Source organism: Lissotriton vulgaris, chromosome 3_2, assembly GCF_964263255.1.
Source record: "Lissotriton vulgaris chromosome 3_2, aLisVul1.2, whole genome shotgun sequence".
NCBI classification, from domain to species: domain Eukaryota; kingdom Metazoa; phylum Chordata; class Amphibia; order Caudata; family Salamandridae; genus Lissotriton; species Lissotriton vulgaris.
The window spans coordinates 255,641,504-255,668,227 of record NC_141690.1 but is presented as its reverse complement, the minus strand read 5'-3'; the positions used below and the strand labels follow the sequence as shown (position 1 = coordinate 255,668,227).

The 26,724-nt window shown below is 48.1% G+C and overlaps 1 protein-coding gene across 2 annotated transcripts in view; it reads left to right on the top strand.

The window, feature by feature from the left end:
• Positions 1 to 1,817: 1,817 nt before the first annotated feature.
• The window catches only part of LOC147725618 (E3 ubiquitin-protein ligase TRIM7-like), a 76,241-nt gene continuing 51,334 nt past the window's right edge, over positions 1,818 to 26,724 (top strand). The window contains exons 1-3 of one of the 2 annotated variants that reach the window (XM_086964310.1): positions 1,818 to 2,305; positions 16,676 to 16,771; positions 18,321 to 18,551. In XM_086964310.1, coding sequence (XP_086820436.1) covers positions 1,892 to 2,305; positions 16,676 to 16,771; positions 18,321 to 18,551 — 741 coding nt within the window. In that variant the 5' untranslated portion in view covers positions 1,818 to 1,891. The remainder of the gene's footprint in view (positions 2,306 to 16,675; positions 16,772 to 18,320; positions 18,552 to 26,724) is intronic. The other variant, XM_086964309.1, reaches the window with a different exon arrangement.

Sequence of the window (26,724 nt, the reverse complement as noted above, 5' to 3'; positions counted from 1 at the left end):
ACAAAGGAAAGGAGAGAGTAAATACAGCAAGCCCATGCAGGTGAAGGAAGTACTGGGCAGAGCGGCTTTGCTGAGCGACGGAAACGTATGGTCACAGGTCCGCATGACGAGATGCAACAAGATTCTAAGTTGGGACCAAGGCGGAGCAGACTTAGGAGATGAGGAAAATGGAACTGTCCAGCAGGAACATCCGGAGGCAGAACCGGGTGTGAGAGGAGGAGAACAGCAAGGGGAAAGGACTGGTGACGGCGACCAGGAGCAGGCGGTCGGAGAGGACCTGAGTAGAGGAGAAGGAAGCGCGGCTGCGCTAGGAAGCAGTGGAAGAAACGAAGGGGTGGCCCCCACTACCCCGGTGAGACTGACCCGGAGGGGTAGAATGGTGGTCAAGCCAGCAAGGTTCCGAGACTTTGACAGGAACGGCGGACTGTGAGTTAAAATGTTTCTGTGTTGGAAAAAAGGGGAGATATGTAGTGGCGCAGTCTAGTGGTTGCACGTCACGTCGGCGACGTGACATGCCGGCGGCCATGTTTGGGGCTGCGCGCGCTTCGCGCGACATTGGCACGAAGAGCTGGGTATGAGCAGCAGTGGCTTGGCGCTCTTTAGGAAAAGTTGCAATAAATAAGTAGTTATCTACACAGTGGCTGCAGCGTCTTTCTTGGGGGTTTATGCAACATTACAATTTCCTCCCTTTTCTCAGCAGGCAGAGGTGTGTCACTATCTTTCTCTCGCTGGGCCGGCCAATTAATGTGTGCATACTGAGCGTGGGCAGGGGGACTGAGCAGATGTGACGTCCCTTGTTTTCAGGTGTTTATAAAATTTCACCGAAACAGTGTTTTGCGGAAAGGCAATATGGAACTGTGGGGCACTTTTTTTGCGTGCCCTGGCGATTTCTTATCCCTATCCAACCCTGCATGTGTCTTTTGGATTCGTTGCAGCTGAAACCAGGGATTTAAGTGGGCCGGGTCTCACCGGGTCGGAGCACCAGCAGTTTTTTAAGGGGGACTGGAAACGGGTCTCTATCGGGCTCTGTTTTGGACCATGTCACAGGAGGTCCGTTTTTTTCTAGCGTTACAGGGGAAAGGAAATCCTTTAAAGAGAGTCATTTTCTCTCTGAATTTCTCTTCTCTTTTCGGAACTGAGAAGCAGCAACATTGTTGTGGTGTCACCAGGGCTTTATGTGGAATCTTTTTCAATATTATATACAAGCCACAGTGGCTGCTTATTTATTTTATACAACTAACAACCATTGGCAAAGCAAATAGTCTTGACTTGTAGGTCTGATGTTACTTGTTGTATCATATATCTGGATGCAATGACAGAAACAGCAAAATACCAGTCTGGCGGCACACTATGCTAAACACACATTTTTAGCTTACGTGTTTTTAAGCCATGCCCTTAATTACAATGGCCACGCCACGCGCACTTGAGAGCCCCCCAGTTTTTTCATCCCACTTAAAGCCCTGGCGGAAACGCAAATATTTGCACTTTGACAAAATATATTGTGATCCTGGGCAACTCTTTTTGTATCACTTTCAAAACCGGTCTCTGTTATTGATGTCTGTACCCCGATGCTGTAGCTGTCTGTGTCAGTAAGGGGGCCTCCTCTCGCGCTGACTCTGAATGCTTCTCACAACGTGCTCTCGAACCGCTGTAAAACCTGTCCGAGCAGTCGCCTCCTGTTGCCAGGGCCGCAGGGCGCATGAACTTGCTGTATTCATTTTCCACTGTTCCAGTTCACTGGAGTCACATTCCACATGGTTCACACGCGTTGTCTAGGGCGGTGCTTGGCATTCACCAGGGTTACGTCACACGGCTCTTGTGCACTTCCTGAAGCTCGTCTGCTGTGAAGTGAGCCTGAAGTTTCGGTTTCATTTCTGGCTCCAGAGGCACCATGGCTGCCGCGAGCCCCCTGCACACCCTGAAGGCCGACGCCTCGTGCCCCATCTGCCTTGAGTTTTACAAGGACCCGGTCATCACCGAGTGTGGGCACAACTTCTGCCGCGCCTGCATCCTCGCGTGCCCCCCGGGGCCGGGCCAGGCCCTCCAGTGCCCCCAGTGCAGAGTGGCCTCTGCCCGGGGGAGGCTCAGGGCGAACCGGCAGCTGCAGAGCATTGTAGAGTCGGTGAAGCAGCTCTCCCTGCAGGCAGAGAGGTCAGGGGAGGGGGCCCTGTGTCCGGAGCACGAGGAGAAGCTCAAACTCTTCTGCCAGGAGGACAAGAAGCTCATCTGCGTCATCTGCAGGGAGTCCAGAGACCACAGATCACACACTGCGCTCCCCATCAAGGAGGCAGCCATGGAGTACAAGGTAAGGAGCCTAGAGGCATCAGATCACACTGCGCGCCCCTTAGAGGAGGCAGCCATGGAGTACAAGGGAAGGAGCCCAGAGGCACCAGATCACACTGTGCGTCCCATAAAGGAGGCAGCCATGGAGTACAAGGGAAGGAGCCAGAGACCACAGATCACACAGTGCACCCCATAGAACAGGCAGCCGTGGAGTACAAGGGAAGGAGCCCAGAGGCACCAGATCACACTGTGCGTCCCATAAAGGAGGCAGCCGCAGAGTACAAGGTAAGGAGCTCAGAGGCACCAGATCACACTGTGCGCCCCTTAGAGGAGGCAGCCGTGGAGTACAAGGTAAGGAGCCCAGAGGCACCAGATCACACTGTGCACCCCATAGAGGAGGCAGCCATGGAGCACAGGGTAAGGAGCCCAGAGGCACCAGATCACACAGTGCGCTCCATAAAGGAGGCAGCCATGGGGTACAAGGTAAGGAGCTCAGAGGCACCAGATCACACTGTGCGCCCCATAGAGGAGACAGCCATGGGGTACAAGGTAAGGGCCCAGAGACCACAGATAACATAGTGCGCTCCGTAGAGGAGGCAGCCGTGGAGTACAAGGTAAGGAGCCTAGAGGCACCAGATCACACTGTGCGTCCCATAGAGGAGGCAGCTATGGAGCACAAGGTAAGGAGCCCAGAGGCACCAGATCACACTGTGCGCCCCATAGAGGAGGCAGCCGTGGAGTACAAGGTAAGGAGCCAGAGAGACACCAGATCACACTGTACGTCCCATAGAGGAGGCAGCCATGGAGTACAAGGTAAGGAGCAGAGAGGCACCAGATCACACTGTGCGTCCCATAGAGGAGGCAGCCGTGGAGTACAAGGGAAGGAGCCCAGAGGCACCAGATCACACTGTGCGCCCCATAGAGGAGGCAGCCGTGGAGTGCAAGGTAAGGAGCCTAGAGGCACCAGATCACACTGTGCGTCCCATAGAGGAGGCAGCCGTGGAGTACAAGGGAAGGAGCCCAGAGGCACCAGATCACACTGTGCGCCCCATAGAGGAGGCAGCCATGGAGTACAAGGTAAGGAGCCCAGAGGTACCAGATCACACTGTGCGCCCCATAGAGGAGGCAGCCGTGGAGTACAAGGTAAGGAGCCAGAGAGACACCAGATCACACTGTGCGCCCCATAGAGGAGGCAGCCGTGGAGTACAAGGTAAGGAGCCTAGAGGCACCAGATCACACTGTGCGCCCCATAGAGGAGGCAGCCGTGGAGCACAAGGTAAGGAGCCCAGAGGCACCAGATCACACTGTGCGCCCCATAGAGGAGGCAGCCATGGAGTACAAGGGAAGGAGCCTAGAGGCACCAGATCACACACTGCGCTCCCCATAGAGGAGGCAGCTATGGAGTACAAGGTAAGGAGCCCAGAGGCACCAGATCACACTGTGCGTCCCATAGAGGAGGCAGCCGTGGAGTACAAGGGAAGGAGCCCAGAGGCACCAGATCACACTGTGCGCCCCATAGAGGAGGCAGCCATGGAGTACAAGGTAAGGAGCCCAGAGGCACCAGATCACACTGTGCGTCCCATAGAGGAGGCAGCCGTGGAGTACAAGGTAAGGAGCCAGAGAGACACCAGATCACACTGTGCGCCCCATAGAGGAGGCAGCCGTGGAGTACAAGGTAAGGAGCCTAGAGGCACCAGATCACACTGTGCGCCCCATAGAGGAGGCAGCCGTGGAGCACAAGGTAAGGAGCCCAGAGGCACCAGATCACACTGTGCGCCCCATAGAGGAGGCAGCCGTGGAGTACAAGGGAAGGAGCATAGAGGCACCAGATCACACACTGCGCTCCCCATAGAGGAGGCAGCTATGGAGTACAAGGTAAGGAGCCCAGAGGCACCAGATCACACTGTGCGTCCCATAGAGGAGGCAGCCGTGGAGTACAAGGGAAGGAGCCTAGAGGCACCAGATCACACACTGCGCTCCCCATAGAGGAGGCAGCTATGGAGTACAAGGTAAGGAGCCCAGAGGCACCAGATCACACTGTGCGTCCCATAGAGGAGGCAGCCGTGGAGTACAAGGGAAAAAGCCCAGAGGCACCAGATCACACTGTGCGTCCCATAGAGGAGGCAGCCGTGGAGTACAAGGGAAGGAGCCCAGAGGCACCAGATCACACTGTGCGCCCCATAGAGGAGGCAGCCATGGAGCACAAGGTAAGGAGCCCAGAGGCACCAGATCACACAGTGCGCCCCATAGAGGAGGCAGCCATGGAGCACAAGGTAAGGAGCCCAGAGGCACCAGATCACACTGTGCGCCCTTAGAGGAGGCAGCCGTGGAGTACAAGGGAAGGAGCCCAGAGGCACCAGATCACACTGTGCGTCCCATAGAGGAGGTAGCTGTGGAGTACAAGGTAAGGAGCCAGAGAGGCACCAGATCACACTGTGCGTCCCATAGAGGAGGCAGCCATGGAGTACAAGGGAAGGAGCCCAGAGGCACCAGATCACACTGTGCGCCCCATAGAGGAGGCAGCCGTGGAGTACAAGGGAAGGAGCCCAGAGGCACCAGATCACACTGTGCGTCCCATAGAGGAGGCAGCCGTGGAGTACAAGGTAAGGAGCCCAGAGGCACCAGATCACACTGTGCGTCCCATAGAGGAGGCAGCCGAGGAGTACAAGATAAGAAACACAGGCTACATTTATCAGCCATCTTGTACAACCTCCCCATAAAGCAAATCCCAAATAGGATCTGCTGTGTCAACAGTCAAATCGTGACACTCACACATCCTTACTCACTCAGCTGCACACACACTAAATACACACACATGCAGCATCCACTCAATTGGATACAGTGAGAGACACTCTTGCAGGTGCTGCCAGATCTTTTTAGAGGTAGAGCCTGAAAGGTAACTGTCCGTATGCTGTTGACGATAGAAGGCCTGTCCTGCTGTATGGATACGTTGCTGCCTCCGCTGTCTGAGTCTGACTCATGGTACTGTATTGTATTGCAGAATTTATGTAATGCTTACCAACCCTATGTGTGACACTGAAGTGTTTGCCTTCATGGTAATTAAATGGTGTGCGCAGGATGGAAAAAAGCCCAGCAAATGACCGTAGAATTTTCAAAAAGTTCTTTATTAATCAGATTTGTAGATTGATTCAAAGACAAAGATTCAGCCAACGCGTTTCGTTCTCTTGAAAAACTTTGTCAGGGCTTCTCAGGGTAATCGCTCTTCTGAAGGAACAATAGCATAGATTTGCGCGTGCGTCGTGAAAAAATTTGCATTCAACATGCACTGAGTGGGGAACCAAATGACTTAAGGTGTTCTTTGTGCAACAGAATTCAAAAAGTGGTCAGGGTGCCATTCTCAGAAAAAGTGTCCAATAAGGTTCATCCAAAAGGTAGATTTGTAATAAGTCTTAATGTGTCTTAATGCCATTATGCATTATACACGCAGAATTGTGGTCCCTCAGACCCTAATTTGGCCTTGGGTTAATTCTCTTTATCACTCCAGAGTCACTGCCTGGAGCTTCTACTACGGTGTGTGTCAGCGCGATTAATACACAGATTCAGCACACGCCTATATCGCTAAAACACCTTTTTTGGATACTCTTTATTGAGAATCTTTATTTATCTTAATTTGATACAGATTATCAAGACTTCTTATCTCTCTAATGAGCCTTACTGGATGTCTTTCACTGAGAATGGGACCATGATTATTATATGAATTTGTCACATTAAGACTTATTACAATTCTGCCTTTTGGATGAACCTTATTGGACTCCTTTTTTAGGTCGAGGTAATATCCGGTCTGCCGAAGGCAGACCGGAAGTCCGAGATTTAATGTTGTTTAGTAGGGCTTCAGAACCCGCCTCCCTGCCCTGTCTCTCCACCATTGGCTGGCTTCCTAAATGGAGGCCAGCCATTGGAGGAGAGAGCCATCCCTCCAAAGAAGCTCCGTCTTTTTCAGATTCGGGGGCGTGATTTTTTGCGTTCCTTACCCCTGTGACGTCGTCCGTCACTCAGGGCGCAAAACCACGCCCCCGATTCCGAAAAAATCGGAGCTTCGCGGCAGCCATTTTCTTTGGGGTTGTTGTTGTGAGGATCAGCGCAGCTGCCACTCCAGGTAAGTTTTCATTTGTTTCTTGCTCACTTTGTGTCATAGTGTTTTCAATGTTACTTCCGAGTACGGCATTTTGCGTGTGTACGTCTTAGATACCTACATTGCCGTTTTTCCTGCCCCCCTCCCTGTTTGTGCCGTTGTTTCTGGCCTCTTACTGCTTGTTTGTGCACCCCTTCCCTCCGCAGCTCTCCTTTGTCCCGCTTGATTTCACCGGCACAGAATCGCATAGCATAAATTAAGCCAAGGAAGAATACGTGCGGAAAGCTCCTTTTTTGTGTCCTCCTCCCCCTTTTGCCTTTACCACCCCCACCCCCCTCGCCCGTTTCTCTCCGTTTATCGCGGGTTGTTTCAAGAGCCCCCCTCTCATAAGAATTGTCGCGGCTGCTGGAGGTGTCTATTGCGAAGCCTTAGCCCAGGGAAACCCAGCGGAATGGTCTTGTTCGGTCTGCTAGTGACTCTAATGCTCCCTGACGCCGCGCTTCGTGGCACTGCAGCCTAACAGTATGTTGATCACGGAGTCGGGGGCTTAGCTTTCAAAAGTACCTCAGGTGTAGTGTAACCGACGCCCGTGGAAGTGAGCGGGTCCCCATAACTGTGTTTTTTGTGCGTGTGTTTTTTAAACATATATAGTAGGATTTTTGGGACCTGATGCCCGTGCATGCGATAGAAATGCATGTTGGGGTGGGAGGGGGTATGACATTGCACGGTGGCCACTGGGACGGGCGAGGAACTAGGCTAGTTTGATCGGTGCGAAACTAACTCTGGTGAGTGGTGGTTCGCCACCACCTGGTGTTCTCTACCCCTTTCTGGTGCCAGGTTCACTAGTGCTAAAGAAAACAAAAGCTTGCCTGGAGCAGGCAGAAGGGAAAAGCCAAGCCTCGGGCCAAAGAAAATAATCAGCTCTGGGGGAGGGGCCCGGGGTCTGGAGAAGGCTTCGGACGGCTCGGTGGCCAAGGAGGGGGAGGGCAGCCCTTCTGGACCATGAACGGGGGAACAGTCATTACCCCTGCCATAGGTGGGGGAGAGGAGGCGGTGCCAGTGAGCCTTGATGTGCCACGGGGCGTGGGCTGTCCTGGGGCCCAGGAACGAACAATTAGCGCCGGGATTGATGAGAGGGGGTTAGGTGGTAAAGCCTTCAGCGACCCCAGGATGAGTAGTGTTCTCTTTGGGGTTCTTCAGGTGCACGGCGGGTCGATTTGTCTTTGCGGGGAGAAAAAGGGGTGCGCGCCAGGGTATCAACTTTTCTTGTGTGTGTGTGTTCATGTAGCCTCCCCGCCATCCTATAAAGGCTTCCCGTAAGCTCTCGCCCCCTCCCGACTTGTTTCAAGTTTTTTCCATGCCTGGTGTTGGCAGCAGGCAGGGCGTCAGGAATGTGATGGTGTGTTTGTGACTGTTCTGTTAGGGGGCGGTGTGTGATAAGATGTGGGCCAGGAAGGGTTGTTTTTGTGCTCATGAGTGACGTGTGTACGACGGGTGCAAGGAGTATCTTTTTGGAAGAGGGGACAACGTGTGTTGGGAGTGGGTTTAGAAGAGGTCGTACGCTGAGGAGAAATTGTGTGAAGCATAATGTAACTTTCCCTTTCCTACACGAATGTGACCTGCTCCAAACCCAGCACTAACGAAAATTACACATTAACATTACTCCTGGTCTCCTGCCCTGAAGTCACATTACCCCTGCCCTAAAGTCACATTACCCCTGCCCTAAAGTCACATTACCCCTGCCCTAAAGTCACATTACCCCTGCCCTAAAGTCACATTACCCCTGCCCTAAAGTTGAGCAGAGTGGCGATCACTCTATAAATCATACAATTATTTCATGTAATCCACAGCTGTAATGTCTTTTTGCATGTATTTAAGCTGCAACTCGCGCCATCTCCTGCAAGAAAGTAAACCACACCTGTCTGTCTCTGCACCTGGCACCGTGTGATTTACGCTGGTATCCCCTGCACAAATGTAACCTGGGCCCACATTAATGTAACCTACATTTGGCTGTACGTTCCCCACGAATGTAACCTACACCTGCTGCATGTAACGCACTCCTCTTTCTGTCTCCTGCTCTGACCTGGCCCTCTCCTGGCTACGAGGAAATGCATTGGTGATGGGTGGATGACTGCAAACAGTCTCAAACCCTGCCAGTCACTTGGGTCGTATTTGAGGCCATTTGTTTACTCCCCCTCCCCCCCCCGAACCCCACCCACCCTGTGGCACAACAGAGACTTGGTTTGGCGCCAGTAGAGAAGTCCAGCCCAGTCCAATCTGCCAAGCCAGGCCCCCTCTGAATGGGAACACAGGCGGCCCCAGCCACGTTTTGGGGTACTTGGCCCCGTATGGTATAGCTGGAGTCATGTGGCACAGGACCTGGTTGTGTCATATGCACTTCTGAACCTGCAACTGGGTCAACTCCTTCATTTCTACTCCTACAAACAAACGCCAAAATCTGGCACTAATGTAAGCAAGGTTCGACTGGCCTATAGGCGCAGGGCCACTGGAATTATGCAACGAGAGGCTCAAATTATGTGGCGAAGTTGAGCACATATAATGTGGCACCTTTTGTAAATTGTATTACTTTGTTATTTTTAAACTTGTAACTGTCAGGGCCTTGGTTGCACCTCATTAGTACCAGTTTAATACCCAAATTTAGCATTAAGCAAAAGAAAGGTGACCAGTCCTGCTTTGCCCTGCACTGGAACACGTTTCACTGCAAATTAAGTAACTTTTGAACCATTTGAGCTAGAAACAATTTTTTTGGGTCAAATTCCCAAGATTATGAGGCCCATGATGGTTTGTTCAGCAAATCTATTATTATGTGAAAATCGGTTGCACAATCGCATAATTCCAATAGCCCTGCCAATAAGGCAGTCGGGCAGAGCTCATGGGCTGGTCTGACAGGTCAGTTTTATGATATTCTGAGTCTGTTTTGATTTAACATAATGCACTGTAAAGCGAGCACCCCGGCGGGGCCTTCCCCGGCCTCCCGTCTCAAACCGCCTGTCAATAGTGGGAAAACAAGACCCACTACTCTCGGGAGCAGCCAGTTCAGCGGGGCAGGTAAGACGCAGGCCGTACTCTTCCTATCCTTTTAGGGAATACTTATGAACGTTAGCTGTTAATATGGACCGTATTCCCCCACCGTCATACGTTTTTGGGGCCAACATCGTAACATGTTGTCATAGAGAGCATGTTTCTGTGTGGATGCGTGTTGTTTGGCTGCTTCCTCCTGTTTGTCCAGATGTGATGGCCAATACAGGGATACCTCTGTTCATTTCACGGTGGAGGATCTTATTCTACGTAATATCTTCGTTTGGTTTCTGGAACACTGTGCTTGCACATACAAATACATTGCTTTTTTCAGTTTGCAAAGCATATGCATGCTTTTATTCATTCCGTGTTGTGCATGCAGTGCATTTTTCAGTCACTTTATTAATGTTGGTGGGATATTCTCAGCTGTACTTGGTAAATGCCTTATATGTAGGCTTCGTTATAACTTTACACGTTTGATTTACCTCTGGATTGGCTGAAGTGTCCTCTTAAACAGTATGGTAGATGGCATGAACCGATCTTCAGGACGCTTTAATAGCATTTGCTCCAGGTTTAGCAATAGTGCCTGTTTGGGGCTGAGCACAAATCGCCTTCTCTTGTACTGTGCACACGTACATGCCCCCAGATGGTATCTGGTGCTAAGGGCCTGCTAAAAAAGACAAGCAAACAAGCAAGCTCAAATAATCCACACATGCACTGTGCATTCATTGATTGCATTTACGAGCTATTAAGCTATTGGCATTGTAAATGACAATGCCATTTTTTTAACGATTAAGCTATTGCCAATGTAAATGAAAATGCCATTTATTTATGATTTTTTTAAAAAAATCATGAGCAATGCCAATAGCTCTACCTTTAATAATGCCGAGACCATTGCATTGTAATGGAAGAAAATTATGGTGTCTTTGGAATGCCATTTTTTGTTTGCTCTTTGAAGCTCTCTGGTATTTCTGATCCGGTGTCGCCCCTCTCTGCTTTTGACAGCATGTTAAAAGTCAAGTCGAGTGGTTGTTTTGGTGAACTGTGATCTGGATTTCAGCACTTCAAATCCCAGTCCGGGCCTCTGTTTCCCCTTAAAGCCCCATTAACTAGCTTGGACCTTGCCTGTTCGCTGTGGTGCCCTGGTCCTTCCTCACCTCCTGTTTGGGGTTTTGGGAATGTGTTTTGAGGAGATCACTTTACAAAAGGCGCTGCAGCCTCTGAGGGATCCCTCTAACCCAAGGCCTGTTCCCAAGTGACAGCAGGCTCTCTCGATAGAGACAGGCCAAAGCGGGCCCTCCAACTCCCAGGGGTGCTCCCCTCCCGCTGTCTGTGTCTTTTTCCCGCCCCCTCCCGCTGATGAGGTCGCCGCTCTCGTTTCTCTTATGCCTGGAGAGTTTGGCGGTGTATCAGGAAACTGTTGCCTTTTATGCCAGGTTCATGATGGGCAGTGGAACGAGCGCTAATGAGCCTGGGATAGATTGTTCTTGTTTCTCCTGACAGCTTGTGTGCTGATCAGCGGCATGAGAGGTAAGTGCCGGTCTTGGGGTGGGAGGTATTTGTAGCATGTTTGTTTGTTGCTTATTGTTAGCATGCATTCCACATCACTCTCAAACACACTACCTCACAACTTTACTCTCTCTATCTCACTAGCTCACTCTCTCTCTATCTCACTACCTCACTCTATATATTTCTATCTCACTCTCTCACTCTCACTACCTCACTATATCACGACTCACTCCCTCAAAAATTCACTACATCACTCTCTCGCTAACTCACTCTCTATCTCACTACCTCACAACTTCACTCTCTCTCTATCTCACTCTCTCTCTTTCTATCTCACTAGGTCACTTTCACTCTCTCTTTCACTAGCTCTCTCTATCTCACTACCTCACAAACTCACTCACTGTTTCTATCTCACTACCTCAGAAAATCCCTCTCCCTCACTACCTCACTCTCTCACTACCTCACTCTCTGTCTCTCACTACCTCACTCTCTATCTACCTCTCTCACTACATAACTCTCTCTACCTCACTACTCCACTCTATCTATCTCACTACCTCACTATCTCACAACTTCTCTCTCTCAAAACATCACTACCTCACTCTCTCACTACCTCACTCTCTAGCTCACAACTTCACTCTCTCTCTCTAACTCACTACCTCAATCACTCTGTATCTCACTACCTCACTCTTTCTATCTCACTAACTCACTTTACTCTCTTTCACTACCTCTCTCTCTATCTCACTACATCACTCTATGCTTATATCTCACTACCTCACAACATCCCTCTCCCTCACTACCTCACTCTTTCACTACCTCACTCTCTATCTCACTACCTCACTCTCTATCTACCTCACTCTCTCTCACTACCTCACTCTCTCTCTATTTCAATGCCTCACTCTCTCTCTCTATCTCACTACCTCACTCTCTCTCTGCTAATGCAATAGGTATCACATACGCAAAAAAAAGCTAATGCCAATAGAAATGACAATGCCATTTATTTAGGGATACAAAAAAGATTAAAAAAATAATGAGCAATACCAATAGCTCTACCTATAATATTGCCGAGACCATTGCATTGTAAATGCTTGTTCTGAGAATGGGACCCTGACCACTTTTTAGGTCTCGGCTAAGCGCGCAGAAGCGCGTTCTCGCCGAGAACCTATTGTTGCCGTGTCTGCTTTCCAGGAGACAATCCTGGCCGCGCGCATCGCCTTGGAGGCGATTTCAAACTGTCACGCGCACAAGTACTGCTGTCTACGCATTCACACAGACACACACACGAGCGCCCATGCACGCAGGCACATACATACAGACACACACCCCCGCACACATACACACACGCGCGCAAACACACACAAGTGCACCGAGCCCCCTCTTACGCCGTCGTACACATACATACACACACGAGCACACACACAAGTGCACCGAGCCCCCCCCCCCCACCCACCAGCCCTTTTCAACTTACCGGGCCAATCTCGGGGGACTCCGCTCTCTGCACGCCAGCTCCATTCCCGGGGCTCCCTCTTGGTCAAGGTAGCCCCGCAACACTTGCTTCTGCTGGCAGCCCCGGGGCTCTCCACCGCTCACAGGAGCCCCGGACCGCGAGACGCTTTCACTCCGCCTGCCTCCTCTTCCGGTCCGGATGCCGCCCCGCCCCCGTCACAGGCAACCTTGCCTGACTTCAGGTAAGGCTTTTTTTTGCTTCCGTGGACGTCAGTGAGTTCTTGTGCTTTTGGAAGTGACGTCAGTAAACAAGCTGTCTCCGTGGCAGCGGCCTGAGCCCTACCGAAGTGGGAGCCGAGGAGCCGGCATGAGAACAGGTGAGATGAGGGGCAGGTGGAGCAGAGCTAGAGCTGCAGGGTGCGGGGGCACAGCCTTCTTATTAACGTGTACAAGCGGACCATGCAAATACCCCCACCCTAATGCAGCATTCGAAAGTGTACGTTGTCTCCATTAAACAGGTTCATCGCCCACATCAGAGTTGTCATTCGGAGGGTTCCAGCATACCTGTCGGAATGGTAGCTCTGAGAAGTATAAGAGGGCGAGTGGAGGAAGAATACTTCACTGGAGAGCAATATTGGTTTGAAGAAATCGTCATCTCATTCGAATTTATGGATGATGAATATAAATGAAAACATTTCGACAAGCCCCATATAGGAATGAGCTGGCAAGCATGCTGTACAATAGAAGGCAGTATGTTACGCTGGTCTCATTATACACACATTTTTACCAGCTCCAAAAAAGTGGATCTAATCAGAGGGATGTAGAGGCACTCGTTCGAAACGAGTAAAACATGTTAACATTTTATATTTTATGCCTCGGGTACCTTCGTGATAAACAAGGATGAAGGGATTAGGGAAAAGATAAGAGTGCAAACACTAACTCAGGTGCGGGTGCCACTAAGCAGGTTAGGATAACAGTTCGGGTGGCAAGAAGCAGGTAAGCGAAGCAAGTTAGGATGGCAACTAACTGAGCAGGGGAAGAGACCAGGCAACGTTACTATGACACAGAAGAAGAATTTGCAAGGACAAGGAACAGACGAGTGCGGCTAAAAGCAGGATTAGGGAAAGGGGTCAGGGAAGGCAGCAGTAAGGCAACAATCAGAGGTGACGTAAGTAAGAACATCAAGAAGCACACTAGAGTGGCGTGACCTCGGGTAGGGTGAAGACACTAGTGATCGCATCATTTCAGGGGCCTTAACAGTATGATTGTATGGGCAGGGAAGAGCAGATTGAAGAAAGGGACCGTAACAGCTAAATCAGACAATTAGTAGTTTGGGGGCATGGAGTGAACTAAGAGACATAAATCAGATACAGGTTTGTGGAAAGAGGACGTAGAATGACTGTGCAGTGGTGGGGAGGACACGATCTGGTAAATGAGGTGGCCATTAACTTAGCAAGACGGTTGGGACCAAATCAGTTACTGGAGGAAAAGTGCTTGTGAGGGGACAATTGGGTTGAGCGAGTGCTCAGTTCTTACTGGCGACTACTTATTTCAGATGGCCTATAGCCTGCTAAGCGCATCTCCGATGGACTGTGTGGTCACCAATTGTAGCTACTTTTGCGAGTGTGTACTGGAAAAGGGCTCTGATTCTGTGTGCTCCACAGCGGTAGAGAGGTTCTCAGGTGAAAAATGAAATATTAATACTTTCGTTACCACATCATTTTAAACCGAAATATTGTTAGGAGAGTCCACTCACACTGTGAAATTGCATCCACCACAGATGGCACAACCTCCTCTGGACAAGCCACCAACAATTCATCACTGGTTGTTCTGGCCACCCCACAGTTCCATCTGAAGCCCCTAAGACTCTACACGTTACATCAGAGTTAAAGGGGCAGAGGCAGGTTACAACACATCTCCCCCTCAATCATACGCTAACTAGCCAATTGTAATAATGAAAAAAAAGTTAAAGTTCCAAAAATATAACAGAAAATATGACCAACAAAACTCATTGGGATTAGAAGTCAAAGGCTATCATGTTTTTAGGAGATAAACAACACATAAAAAGTTAAGAGTTTACTTATAATACTATATTTGGTTTCAGTAATGTAAAGTAGAATACGTCTAGACCACAAACAGTGCCTACATAGGGATAAAACGTTAAAGCATAATCCTTGAGGCAAGCAGGTAGCTTCTTCAGTCTAGGTTTTTTTTTTTCGTGGACAACTTGAACCCCTATCCTTGTGATGCCTTGTCTTGTTTTGTAGGTGGCTCTATGTGTGGGTGGCTCTGTCTGTGTGAGGGTGGCTCTGTGTAGGTGGCTCTGTGTGTGTGGGTGGCTCTATGTGAATGACTCTGTGTGGGTGGCTCTGTGTGGGTGTAAATGCAATAGGTCATGCATATGCGAGCGATTAAGCTATTGCCATTATAAATGACAATGCCATTTATTTAACAATTAAGCTATTGGTAGTGTAAATGACAATGCCATTTATTTATGATTTAAAAAAAAAAAGTCATGAGCAATGCCAATAGCTCTAGATTTAATAATGCCGAGACCATTGCATTGTAAATGCTTGTTGAATTCTGTTGCACAAAGAACACCTTAAGTCATTTGGATCCCGCTCAGTGCATGTTGAATGCAAATGTTTTCACGACGAATGCAAATGTATGGAATTGTTCCTTCAGAAGGGAGATTACCTTGAAAAGCCCTGACGAAGTTCTCCAAGAGAGCGAAACGCGTTGGCTGAATCTTTGTCTTTGAATCACTCTACAAATCTGATTAATAAAGAACTTTTTGGACATTCTATGGTCATTTGCGGGACATTTTTCCATCCTGCACGCACCATTTAATTATCTGTTAAGGATCTGGAGCACAGTGACACCATAGGACGGTTGGTGTTTGGGTTTGTTGCATGGGATCAATTCAGAAGATGAAACTGGTATAGAGGTGCAGGAACGACAGTCCACCGTCATCTCTGTCTTCTTGTTTGCCTACATGGGTAGCACGCTATAACGTGTAGGGTGTGTTGTTGGAAGGATGTTGTCTTTGTTTTGATCCTATGCGGGAAGTGTTTCCACATCATGTGTGAGGACCGCCAAGGCGTAGTTATTATATGTGATGCAGCGCGTACAGTGTGTGGATGAAGTGTGAGAGACAGACGCTCAGTTTATAGTTTTCAGTATGATGGCAGCTTTGAACAGCTCTGCAGACGCCTTTATAATATTGTCTGCTTAGCTGGGTCCTGCACTGGGTTGTCCAAACTAGGATTTTGTGTATAGTTGTGGTCTTGAGTAGTCACATGGTACTCTTTTTGTAACCAACAGCACTTCACTGCTCTCCTGTGGGTGTTCCCTTCTTAACTCATTCTCTACACTTCTCTTCCATGTAAAGTGCGTCTGTGAGCTAGAAATATCGTCCACTTTTGCACTGCTGTGTGTGTACATATAACAGTGAAAGTATTAGCTGGTGCTGTGCTTCCCAAAAGTTTTAGAACCACAACCCAATTTTTAGAACGATAAACTTTTATTGCTCACACTACCTTTAAGGGACATTAGGAGTGAGATTATGTTATGTAACTAAGCAGTGTGTAGTACCATACTGTCAGACAGACCGCACATTTCCCATTGAAATGGCCACTAAATTTGCACAGACATACATTTTTACTAATAAAGCTATATTTCGCACAAATGACAAGGTGTGGAAACTGGATTTCAGTGAATATTTATCATTTGTTTATCACCAAGGTAAAGTGTCTTGATTTGCTTTGATTCTATAAAAATCTGTGTTTGCATCACACTTCAGAATGATATAAAAAGAAATGTGCTTCATTTTTGCCTTCCTGACTGCTGAACGGTTACGGTTTATTTACAGGTATTTACATTTACTTGTGGCACAAAAATGACATTGTACCGCCTTTCCTTTCACACCACCTGTACCCCAGTGAGAGTGTCGCATAATTCACTTTACTTTTCTTTCAATAACTGCAAAGTGACAGTAGTTTGTAAACTTCAATTCCCATGTTAAGAAAATAAGCAGGAATTTGTCAGGAGACATAACCTGACTTTTGACCGCTGTCTTTGAAGTGCAGCAAATCTGACAGATAAATACAGAATTTAAAGGCATCTTTATTTATTGCTTGGACTTTCATGACCTACCAAAACATCGGCTGCCGACCCACCTATGGGTCGCGACCCACAGTTTGGGAAACACTGTGCTTGTGCATAGGCACCTTTGTTTGTGTTCCTTTTTCCCAGATTGCCACTTGACTGTGCAGGTGCAAACTTTCACCCCATGACTTTTCCACTCGGCAGGATGAACTCCAGAGCTGGCTTCGTCTTCTGATGAAAGAGAAGGAAGGATTCATGGCATCGAAGCAGAAAGTAGAAGGGGAATTTAAAGCCATAAAGGTGAGAGGATACTACTACGTCAACGTAGTCATGTGTGTGTCTGTGTGCATCTCTGTGTCTGTGTAGGCATGGTGGTTGTTGGCTGTGTTTTGTGGCTGCTGGTTATTGGAGCTGTCTGGAGACTTCTAACTCACTCCTGAACTAACGTCTCAACAAGAACCCTCGAAGGACATTGCTTTGCGGTGTCTATTAGAGCTGTCTAGAGAGAGTTCCAACTCATTCATGAACTAATGTCTCAACAAGAGCCTTATAGGACTTTGCTTCTCAGTGAATCTCTTCATGTTTTTCATTGGTCCACAACAACATCACTTTCTGATTGGATGTTGAATTGTCTATGCATTCACCAAAGAGAACGCCTGTCTTGTGTGGCATTCACAGTTGGGTTAGGTGCTAACACAAAAAGAAATGCAGCAGTCATACTAATTTCACACCAGCAAATTACTGGAACCCTCCCTAGTTCCTTATCATCTCTGACCACTCCACTGCACTACCATATAACTGAACTACCCTTCCGCACTAGCAAGGCACCACACTACCACCTCCAGCACTACACTTTTAATAATGGGGAATGGGTGTACAATGCTGCGTTGACATAACTGTGTTAGTGTTGTACCATACAGTCAGGTTGTATATTGTGGTGGGAGAGGTGAGAGTGCCAAGCGTGCGGTTAAAGCGTAGTGCCCGAAGTGGGAGTGTGGTGCTTTGGTAGTGTGGAAGATTAAGGTGGAAATGTAGTACTGCATACTATTCTATAATACACATACACAAATCTACCATCCCTACACAAGTGGATAATGATCCCGCTGTCCTGATGAAATGCCGTCATCCTTTGGACTATAATGGGCATGAAACATGTTGACCCTTTTTTCTTTTCACACACACCAGCTAGGGCCAGAGAGGTCCATCATACCCTTCTCTCAACTTGATTTTCAAATTTTTTAATCATAACAAAGGAACACAGTGAATAAAGAATCTTTGGGAGTCCTGTAGTTATTTTCTATTTTACACACCCTCCCTTTACTTCTACTCAGACACGTTTACTACACGCCCCAACACTCCACTCAACTCGCATTGGCAAAAAGAAAAGACCTTCTGCAAAGAGTCCCCCCCTGCGGGACCTGTTCGGCATTACAGCGCCAGCCCAACGAGGAGCTGCCCGATAATGAAGCATAACACCCCTTGAGGTGTGTGAGGGACCTTGCTCCTAAAACGAGAGCCCCCTTCTGTACAAATCTAGAGCTCCGTTACCCCCATAGGAACTGCATATTTTTTTCAGTGTATTCGAATAGACATTCGAATAGACCTTGCGCATAACCTAGTCCTCAACTCCCTGCGATCTAATGGAGGCTTCCAGTGGAAAACATAACTGTGTTAACAAAACTCAATTTCATATTTGAAAGTGGTTCCTCAATTAATATAATTGAACTTAAACAATTTACCAATTTGGTGTTGTCCTGATATATAGCAGCAGCTCGTCTTTTATGAGTCTCTTAAATATTTGGTCATCGACCAACCGAATCGACAACTAACTTATCCTTCCTCCCGACAGAACAAGTTGGTGGCTGCGAGGCAGAGAACTGTGGCTGAATTTCAACAACTGTATCAGCTACTGAAAGCACAAGAGCAGGCCATGCTCAGGAGACTGGCGGAGATGGACAGGAAAGTCACCATGTCCGAGAACGCGAAGGTGGCCAAACTATCAGGTCAAATATCACCTCTCGATGTCCTGATCAAGGAGGTCCAGGCGAAGTGTCGGCAGTCAGCAGAGGGCTTCCTGCAGGTGAGGGTCTGGGGGGGAGCACAATGTGTGAAGCTTGTGCTGTTCATTGTGTAATCTGGGAACATGTCTGGAGTATTGTATCAGTTTTGTTAATAATTTATGAACAGCACACAGGCATATTTACTACCCTTTCGCGTTCCATGTAAGGAAGAGCATAATGCGTCATATATAAGAGATGTTGCACTTCTGCTCTCTTCTAGTGCTGGCGCCACTATGTTTTGCCCAAATCCAATGCAGGCCTCCTTGTGTCATGCTGAAAGGGGGCCTGCATTACAGGCAGGACGGTTTTTGTGCAGGAAGGAATGCCATCACAATGCAGCACACATAGAAAGAGGAAGTAATGCAGAGATATTGCTCCTTATTACGCCTCTTTCGGGTAGGCGCACCATTTTGGCACAAAAAGCAGGTTTACACATCTTTGTAAATCTTTCTTTGCGTCAAAATACATGGGTGGATACACGAGATTGTCCATGCTCCTTCCATGTTACGCCTACCCGACGCAAAGTAATGCAAGGAAGAGATATGTGCTGTGTGGCGTTACTTTGTATTTACTAAACCAAGCAGTGCCAGGTAAATCGACTTTGCATGGCTTATGACAAGCCAAAACTGATTTGCGTCAGGGCTGCACCACGAAGGTGAGGCGACCCCTCGCAAAATCGTAGTAAATCTGGGCCCTACTATCCGAGCCATAGGGCTTATTGCATCTGTTGTACGCTTTGAACACAGCACATGTCGGCATCTTCTGCTCACACAGTCCACGCCTACACTCTGCACCGAACTTCCCCTGCAGTCAATCTTTGAACGTATCTTTGCCTTTGACACTGTACTTCGCTTCGCTGTCTTTTTGCTGGGTTCGGCTATACAAGTACTGTATAGATACATACATTTATATACTCCTATTATGCATTCAATGACCAGAATGAGTTACAGATCGTTAGTTCCAAGGCATGCGGAGCACACTGTATTCAGACAGCCTGTATTTCCAGGGCGCGTGTTAAAATAAACCTGTACGTCCTGTGGGATGAAAACTACAGGCAGACGCAGAGCACAGGTTCTGATGACAGAATGTCATCTGCCCCACACACCACACAGAGAATCGTTGCACCTCTAGACTGTAGCTCCTTGTTTGTGCTAGCCACCCTACCTACCTCTAAAAGTATAGAAACTCGCTATTCCAGGTGGGGCCAGGGGAATCTTCCTTACTTTTAAAAGCATTGTATGCAACCAAATGTATTGTATGTGTGCCCAGGTTGGATGCTAAACGCCTTTTGTATGTTTGATAATCCCTTAGTGTGATGGTTGGGTTCTGCCCCTCGATTTTAAGCAGATTTAGTTTTCAATATTTATTTTCAGGTTAAGACATATAACCATCTCATCCCTCTTCATTGTCACTACCCTTATATTAACTCATGCCAGCGAAACAGACAGCTGTGTTAGCCATTTATATTTTTCAAAAGTCTTGGACCTCCCCTATGCTATGGGGACATACAAATCTGACCCTTCACCCGGAAGCCCTGTTTGTAATATCCAAGTAGTACCTCATAGTTTGGAGAGGATGGGGGGGGGGGTATGGCATAGTGACTGGAAACAGCAGTACTCACTGTAATGAGGACTAGTGGTAAGGGACTATTTGGTGATCCAGCTGTTGTGTTATGCATATTTGAGGAGTGCGCTGTCACTGGGGAGGGGCGGTATCCTGGTGCTTAGCAGGTGTCTGTCTAGCCAAACCTAGGACCTAGTAGGACTGCTTGAAAAGCGAGGTCTTTAGCTTCTTGCTAAATGCAAGAAGTGAGAAGGGGCCTCGTATGTATAGCGGTAGGCCCTTCCATGCTTTAGGAGTGAAGTTGGTGAAGGCTCGGCCACCGGATCTGGTTCTTTATGTGCATGGGATTTGTGCAAGTAGATCTCCAGATGAGCGGAGGTGTCTGAAGGTCTGTGAAAGCAGATGCAATTGTTGTGGTGTGCTGGGGCAGTGTTATATAGAGCCTTGAAAGTGTGAGTGAGGAGTTTGAATTGCGCTAGTTTGTTAATGGGGAGTCAGTGGAGATACTTCAGGTGTGGTGTCAAGTGAGTGCGGTGTGTGAGGTTGAAAGTGATTCTGGCCGCCGAGTTCTGAATGGTCTGCAGCCTTCTGGTGAGTTTTCTGTTGATTCTGGCATAGTCCAGCTTGCTTGTGACCAGGGCGTGTGTGATGTTTTCTAGGGGCTGATTGGGAGCCATAGGAAAATCTTTCTCAGCATATTCAGTGTATGGAAGCATTAGGGGGTGACGGCGTTGACTTGGGTGGCCATGTCGAGTTAGCTGTTGATGATGATCCTGAGGTACTTGGCATTGATGGTGGGTGTCGGTCTAGCTCTGTTGGCCACCAGGTGGAGTCTCACGGTAAAGTGCTCTTCCCACAGATCACATTTTCCATCTTGTTGTTCAGCTTTAGTCAGTTGCTCTTCATCCAGTGGGTCTTTTCACTCATGCAGACATTGAACTTGATCTGCATACTGTCTTGTCCTAGAGATAAGGAATACGTTGCGTGTCGTCAGCATAAGAGAGGACATTGATGCCGTGAGAGCGGATATCCTGAGAGCTGCACTCTCTAACCAGATAACCTCTGACATAGAAATCTTGTGGTCTCCCAGCCCATGAGCGAGGGCACATCCTTCACCCCATACTTCATTCATTCAAAAGGAACTGGCCAGTGTCCCACCTTTATCATCAATCCCTTGGTGACGTCATGTGTCTTTCAGGTTTGCGGGCTCTCCAATCAGCAGTCTTTCAAGGAATAAAATCCACCCAACAATGGAATAGCCTGAGTTGGATCTCTCTGAATGGCTGCATTTCTTCAGCAAGTTTGACACTCCCTTTCTTACCCAAGACAACTGGTCTTTATTATAAATATGTTTGTGACTGTTTTCAGATTAAACCTAGAAAGTATGGCTTTGGCTACCTGTCTCTGGGCCACAAAAAGAAAAGAATTGAGAACACTGCCAATGGTATATTCAGGAACGTTATACAAACTGCCAAAGCTTATCACATACATGCATGTATGTTTTTATTAAATGATAATAAACACATAAACAAGCACTGGCGTTGCCAATAGGTCTCGCAGTAGGAAAGTTGGAGCTATTACAATTGCAAATAACAATGCCTTTTATTTTTGTTTTCATTTTAAAAACATAAAGGGCTTTGTCATTTACAAAACCAATAGCTCCAACTTTCCTACTGCGAGACCTATTGGCAACGCCAGTGCTTGTTTTTCTAGTTCTTAGTACTGCCGCCTGGTACACGAGATGGTTTGTGGGTGGGCCTATCCCTTACAATGTCTTCTTGAACAGTGTAACTCTGTGCCTTTTCCTGTCAGGTGTACCAATCTCCGCGTCCACAAGCGGGGTGTGTTACACTATAAAAATAAGGTGGTGATGTTGGTGACTGTGCACTGCTTCCAGGGGAGGAGCTGCGGCTGTGTGCTCACTCTGCACGCCCCCCTCTGTCACTGGCTGGGAGACCTGCACTGCCTTTACATGCTGCTGTCTCCACTTCACTTAATGTGTGTTTCAAGTCGGCGCATCTGGCGGGGGAGTCGCCCACCCTCCCCCACACCTCACTGGAATTATCAAGGACGCAGCCAGCCCCCTTGCTTTCTGTCTTTGCAATCGCAGTTTGGACACGGTCCCTAATGTCAAGTGATAGTTAGGCAACCGAGTGGAGCGTTTTGGGTGCAGTGAGTGGTATCGCACCCTGGGCAGGGAATCTGCACTCCTGATCTTTCAGACACAAACATTTCCTGTGCAGCGGGGGAGATAGCTGGGGGAAGAGGCCGCCTTGGGCTATCAACGAAACCGGATCCTGTGTGTGCCTGAACTTCCTGTAACAAGCTCTGTTTGTATTTGAAGATGGGACCGGGTACCCTCTCAAGCGAATCATGCGCTCCACCATCTTTACGCCATTTCCTTTTGTGAAATGAAAGTTATGGAACTCACTGAAGTTTAAAAGCCACGCTGCCTCGCCTCCTAGATTTCTGGCTAAAGGGGCGGGTCTTTGGGCTGTGTTTACTGTCTACTGAGCTGTAGCCAGCACCTCCCCTCCGCCTTTTCCAAAGTTTGGGGGTGGGGGGGGAGGACGACGAGCTCCGTGTGGGAGGGGGCGGGGTAGGAGTTCAGGGGCTGTGTGTATTTTCAGTGAAACGTGAGCCCTGGCTCGATTGTGAAAACAGACCCCTGAGGACTTGTTTTCTCCTACATTGTGCACGCTGGTCATCTGGGGACATTGCTGATTTTGCAGGGATACTTTGAGGGCCCAGCGTTCACGTGCCTGGCTAAAATGTTGAGTGTCGAGAAAAAGAAGTTGGGCTTTGGGGCTCAGAGCGAGAGCGCGCGGGAGCCTCATTTATGAGCCTCTTTATGCACAAATGACACAGAGCTGCTCCATGTTGACTTTTGCCAGCTAGAACTGAACGCAGGCCATCTGCAGACCCTCCTGGTGCCCCCGCAGTCGCAGGACCATGAATGTTTGTGACATGTAAAAGTTTCAGCCCCCCCATCGTTTACTGTTGAAGCCATTGGTTGATCAACCTATCCCGATGCTTTTCATATTTAGTATCCTGTATGGTGACTACATTTTGAAACCGGGATTGGCTAGACATGAGTTGGGCCGTTGGTTTATTTGTTTTGCGTATAAAACCAATGTTACCTCTGCAGCTCATTGAATACTTTTTTGTCGCATTCAGAGTTACTAATGTAAAAGCGAAAGTGTAACTAGCAGGGCTTTGCAAACGATAAAACAGGCCAGGAGATCTGTATCCTGTTGCCGTTCCGTGTGACCATGCCGGAAGATCCTTAACTCTTATCGCGGAGTATACCATACCTACTGGACCGATGTCTAGATCCTCGACGCAGTCTTTGAACCCAATATTCTCCTAAATACCCAGGAGCACTTTCACTGGTTGCAGAGAAATCCTCTATTACAGAAACTACCGTTTTAAGATTATTGTATACATCTATTTCAACCGGCTATTACGGCGACAGGCCAGTTCTTATCTATTGATAACCAGGCACCCAGATCTGCTCCTTCTAATTCTTCTAGACACTTTGTCAACTTTATGGTGCCTGCTCAACTTCACGCTCATTATACTTCGGTATATTTCATATTACAGATCGAGCCCTGACGAAGTTTTGATACGTAACGAAACGCGTTGGCTGTGCATGTCTTTTGGTAAAATTACCCAAATAAAGAAAAAGAAAACTCAAGAATACAAGTATCACCGTAATTTCTTTGAGTGCGCCTTCCATTCTGTTTCTAAAACAGGCCAGGATAACCTGCCTGAGATAAAGAATACTTTTAAATGAAGTTTAAAAAGGATGGAAAGATGCGGGAAGAGAGAGAGCGGAACACAGACGTTGAGAGAGTGATAGACGGAGATGAGGAGAAGAGGAGAGGAGAGAGAGGAGGGAGAAGTGGGCAGAAAAAGAAAGGGAAATAATGAGAATGTGAACATAGTATCAAAGTCCATCTTCATTCCAATGAGCTCACCGTCATACTCCGAAATGTATGAAATAGCGTGTTTCCCGTGCACCGCAAGCGCTTTGAAGTCTCGCCAGGTGTATGAAGGGAGTGAGTGGAAGGGGAATGTCTAGGGTGGGAGAGCAATAGAGACGAGAGTGAGTAGGTCAATGAGAGCGGTGCGGGAGAGACAGAGAGGTGAAGAGACAGTGTGGGTGACAACGAGTAATAGACAGAGAGGCACAGAAGGGACGTAGGAGAGGAAGCAAGGGTCACAGGAAAAAGAAAGATAATTATGGTGTGTGTGCGAGAAAGTTTAGAGCGAAAGATGCGGGAAGAGAGAGAGCGGAACACAGACGTTGAGAGATTGAGGGGTGACAATGAAAGAGTGCGTGAGAGACAGAAAGAGGAAACGGAAAAAATAATGCGTCACCAACACGTACCTGATAATGCAGAGCGGCCGGGAAACTGAAAGTACGGCCGGCCAGCCAGCCATGATTAATTAGGGGAGGAGAAGCCGCAGAGGCGCACGCTGGGCGAAGCCCTTTGATGTGCTGTGCGGCCGTAAATGCAATTAGGAGGGAGGGAGGCTGATGTGCGTGCTTGTTTGGTCATGTGATTCACGTGAACTTAAAGAAAACTGCACGAACGAAACCCTTGGTTTCACGAGCGTTTTGAGGACATGAATTCTCGCTCCGCTCAATGCGCTTGCGCGCATTGATAGGTCGCGAGACCTAAAAAGTACAGCCATAAAGACAGAACACAGCTGAATATGCTGTTACACCTCCAAACTGAAAGACTCCAACACATCTTGTGTTAATGCATTGAATAAAGCTTTACCAAAGGCTTATACTGATTAAACTGAATCTGCTAACAACCGGATATTCAAAACGATCTATGGCCTTTAAATGCCACACTTTCGGATTCCCAGATTATCCCCTTCCTGTTTCTACGTAATTCTCTTTTAAGGGTTTTTTTCTTCAATTTTTTTACAGTATAGGGGATCCGATTTAAGCAGGAGGCGTCTGTGCCCCAAGTGATACTCCTCACAGCAGGGTAGTCTCCAGCCTGAAGTATCTACAGCAAACGCAGAAAGAGGTGTGAGCTTTGTGCATTGGGCTATTGACAACCGCACCAAATAGTAATAAAAACGATACAAAAGGGACCTGACGCACCCTTGTCACTATGAACAAAAGAGAGCGGAGTCTTTAAAATGGCGGTGCTCATGAAAAGGAATCAGCAGCTCCTCACAGCAAAATGAGCTAATCATGTCCAAAGGAGCCCTGTCTCCTCTTTCCCCACTTTTATGGCTTTGTCTCCTCCCTTCAGCTTCAGGAATGTCAGCAACAAACTTCCACTGTCTGGGAAAAAAGCTCCCGTACATCCTGTGCACAGGACCGAACCACAGGCTTCCAAATAGAACCTGTAGGCCCCCCTTCCTGTGCCTCACGTGCACACACAATGCATGTGCCACACAGGCCACCTTCATGCTCATGCATAGCATACCATTGGAATGTTAGCACTAGGATCTGGGCTGGCGAATAGAAACAGCGATTTACAAAAGTGTGCAGTGGTCAGTACAATAGATTCACAAATCGTGGCTTGTCGCCACCCCTACTGTCCATGCTGCACCCACGACAGGGGCAGGAGTTCGCTTTTGTGACAGTATTTAACGACTGTATGTTAATGTGTCCCTATGGTGTTCTCCCTGCTTGCCTGCAGGGTAAATGTCAGCTGAAGGTGTGGGGTCAGCGATTTGTGCTCCTTTGCATTAGCTCTCCCATCTCTCTCCGTTGGTATGCGAGCCTTGGGGTTTGGTGTACCTTGCTACAATTAATCACACGCCCATCTCCGTCTGGTCTCTTGCACTCATTATATAATGAGCCTAGAACCCCTGTGGCTGTCAGTTTTTATCTAACGCTGATGATCAACATCTGTTAAAGCGAAGAAACGTTGTTATTCTATGATATGTTTACCTCTTCCGTATAGGTTATGCTGTTTGACTTAATTATTTATCACAGATAATGCAATACACAGGGATAAAATGGAGTAGGGCACTTTTTAGGTCTCGCCTAGGCAGTGCATGCGCTGTCTCTCCGAGACATCAAGTAATCTATATGTTGGGTGAAACTCCTCCCATTGCCGGGTAATATCGCCTCCCACTCGCCATTTCTTTAACATTGGCATACCTCTTGTTAGCTGGGTATTTACTGGCTGTTGAACTGATACTGACTTCCGTGTAGTCCGGAAGCAGCAGTGCCTACCTACTGTTTTCGGCCGCTTTTGTGTTTGATGCATGTTTCATAGGGGAACTTTATTTTACGTGTTCTTAATGCTTTTCACCCTTGGCGGAGCCCTCTCACTCCCGCAGTGCAGCGTTAGTTTTACACATAGCTGTACATATTAATTGTTAGCTGTTTTTAAAGGCCATCACTTTCCCTTATTCCCAGTTATTTCCTGTAACTGCCTCGGGCGACCCGCCGCTCATCAGTGCTTGTTTGTTTAATAACACTGTACCCCCTTAACAATGGCGCCTGGCACATGCACCCCCCTTGGGCGCCGTGCTTTTATGCTTGCCCGTAACTTGAGTTCTTCTGTCTATATGAGGATAACATGCTTCAGAATGGTTGCTGGATGTTACACGCTCCTACCTCGGTGCACGGGTTAGGAGTTTTCAACT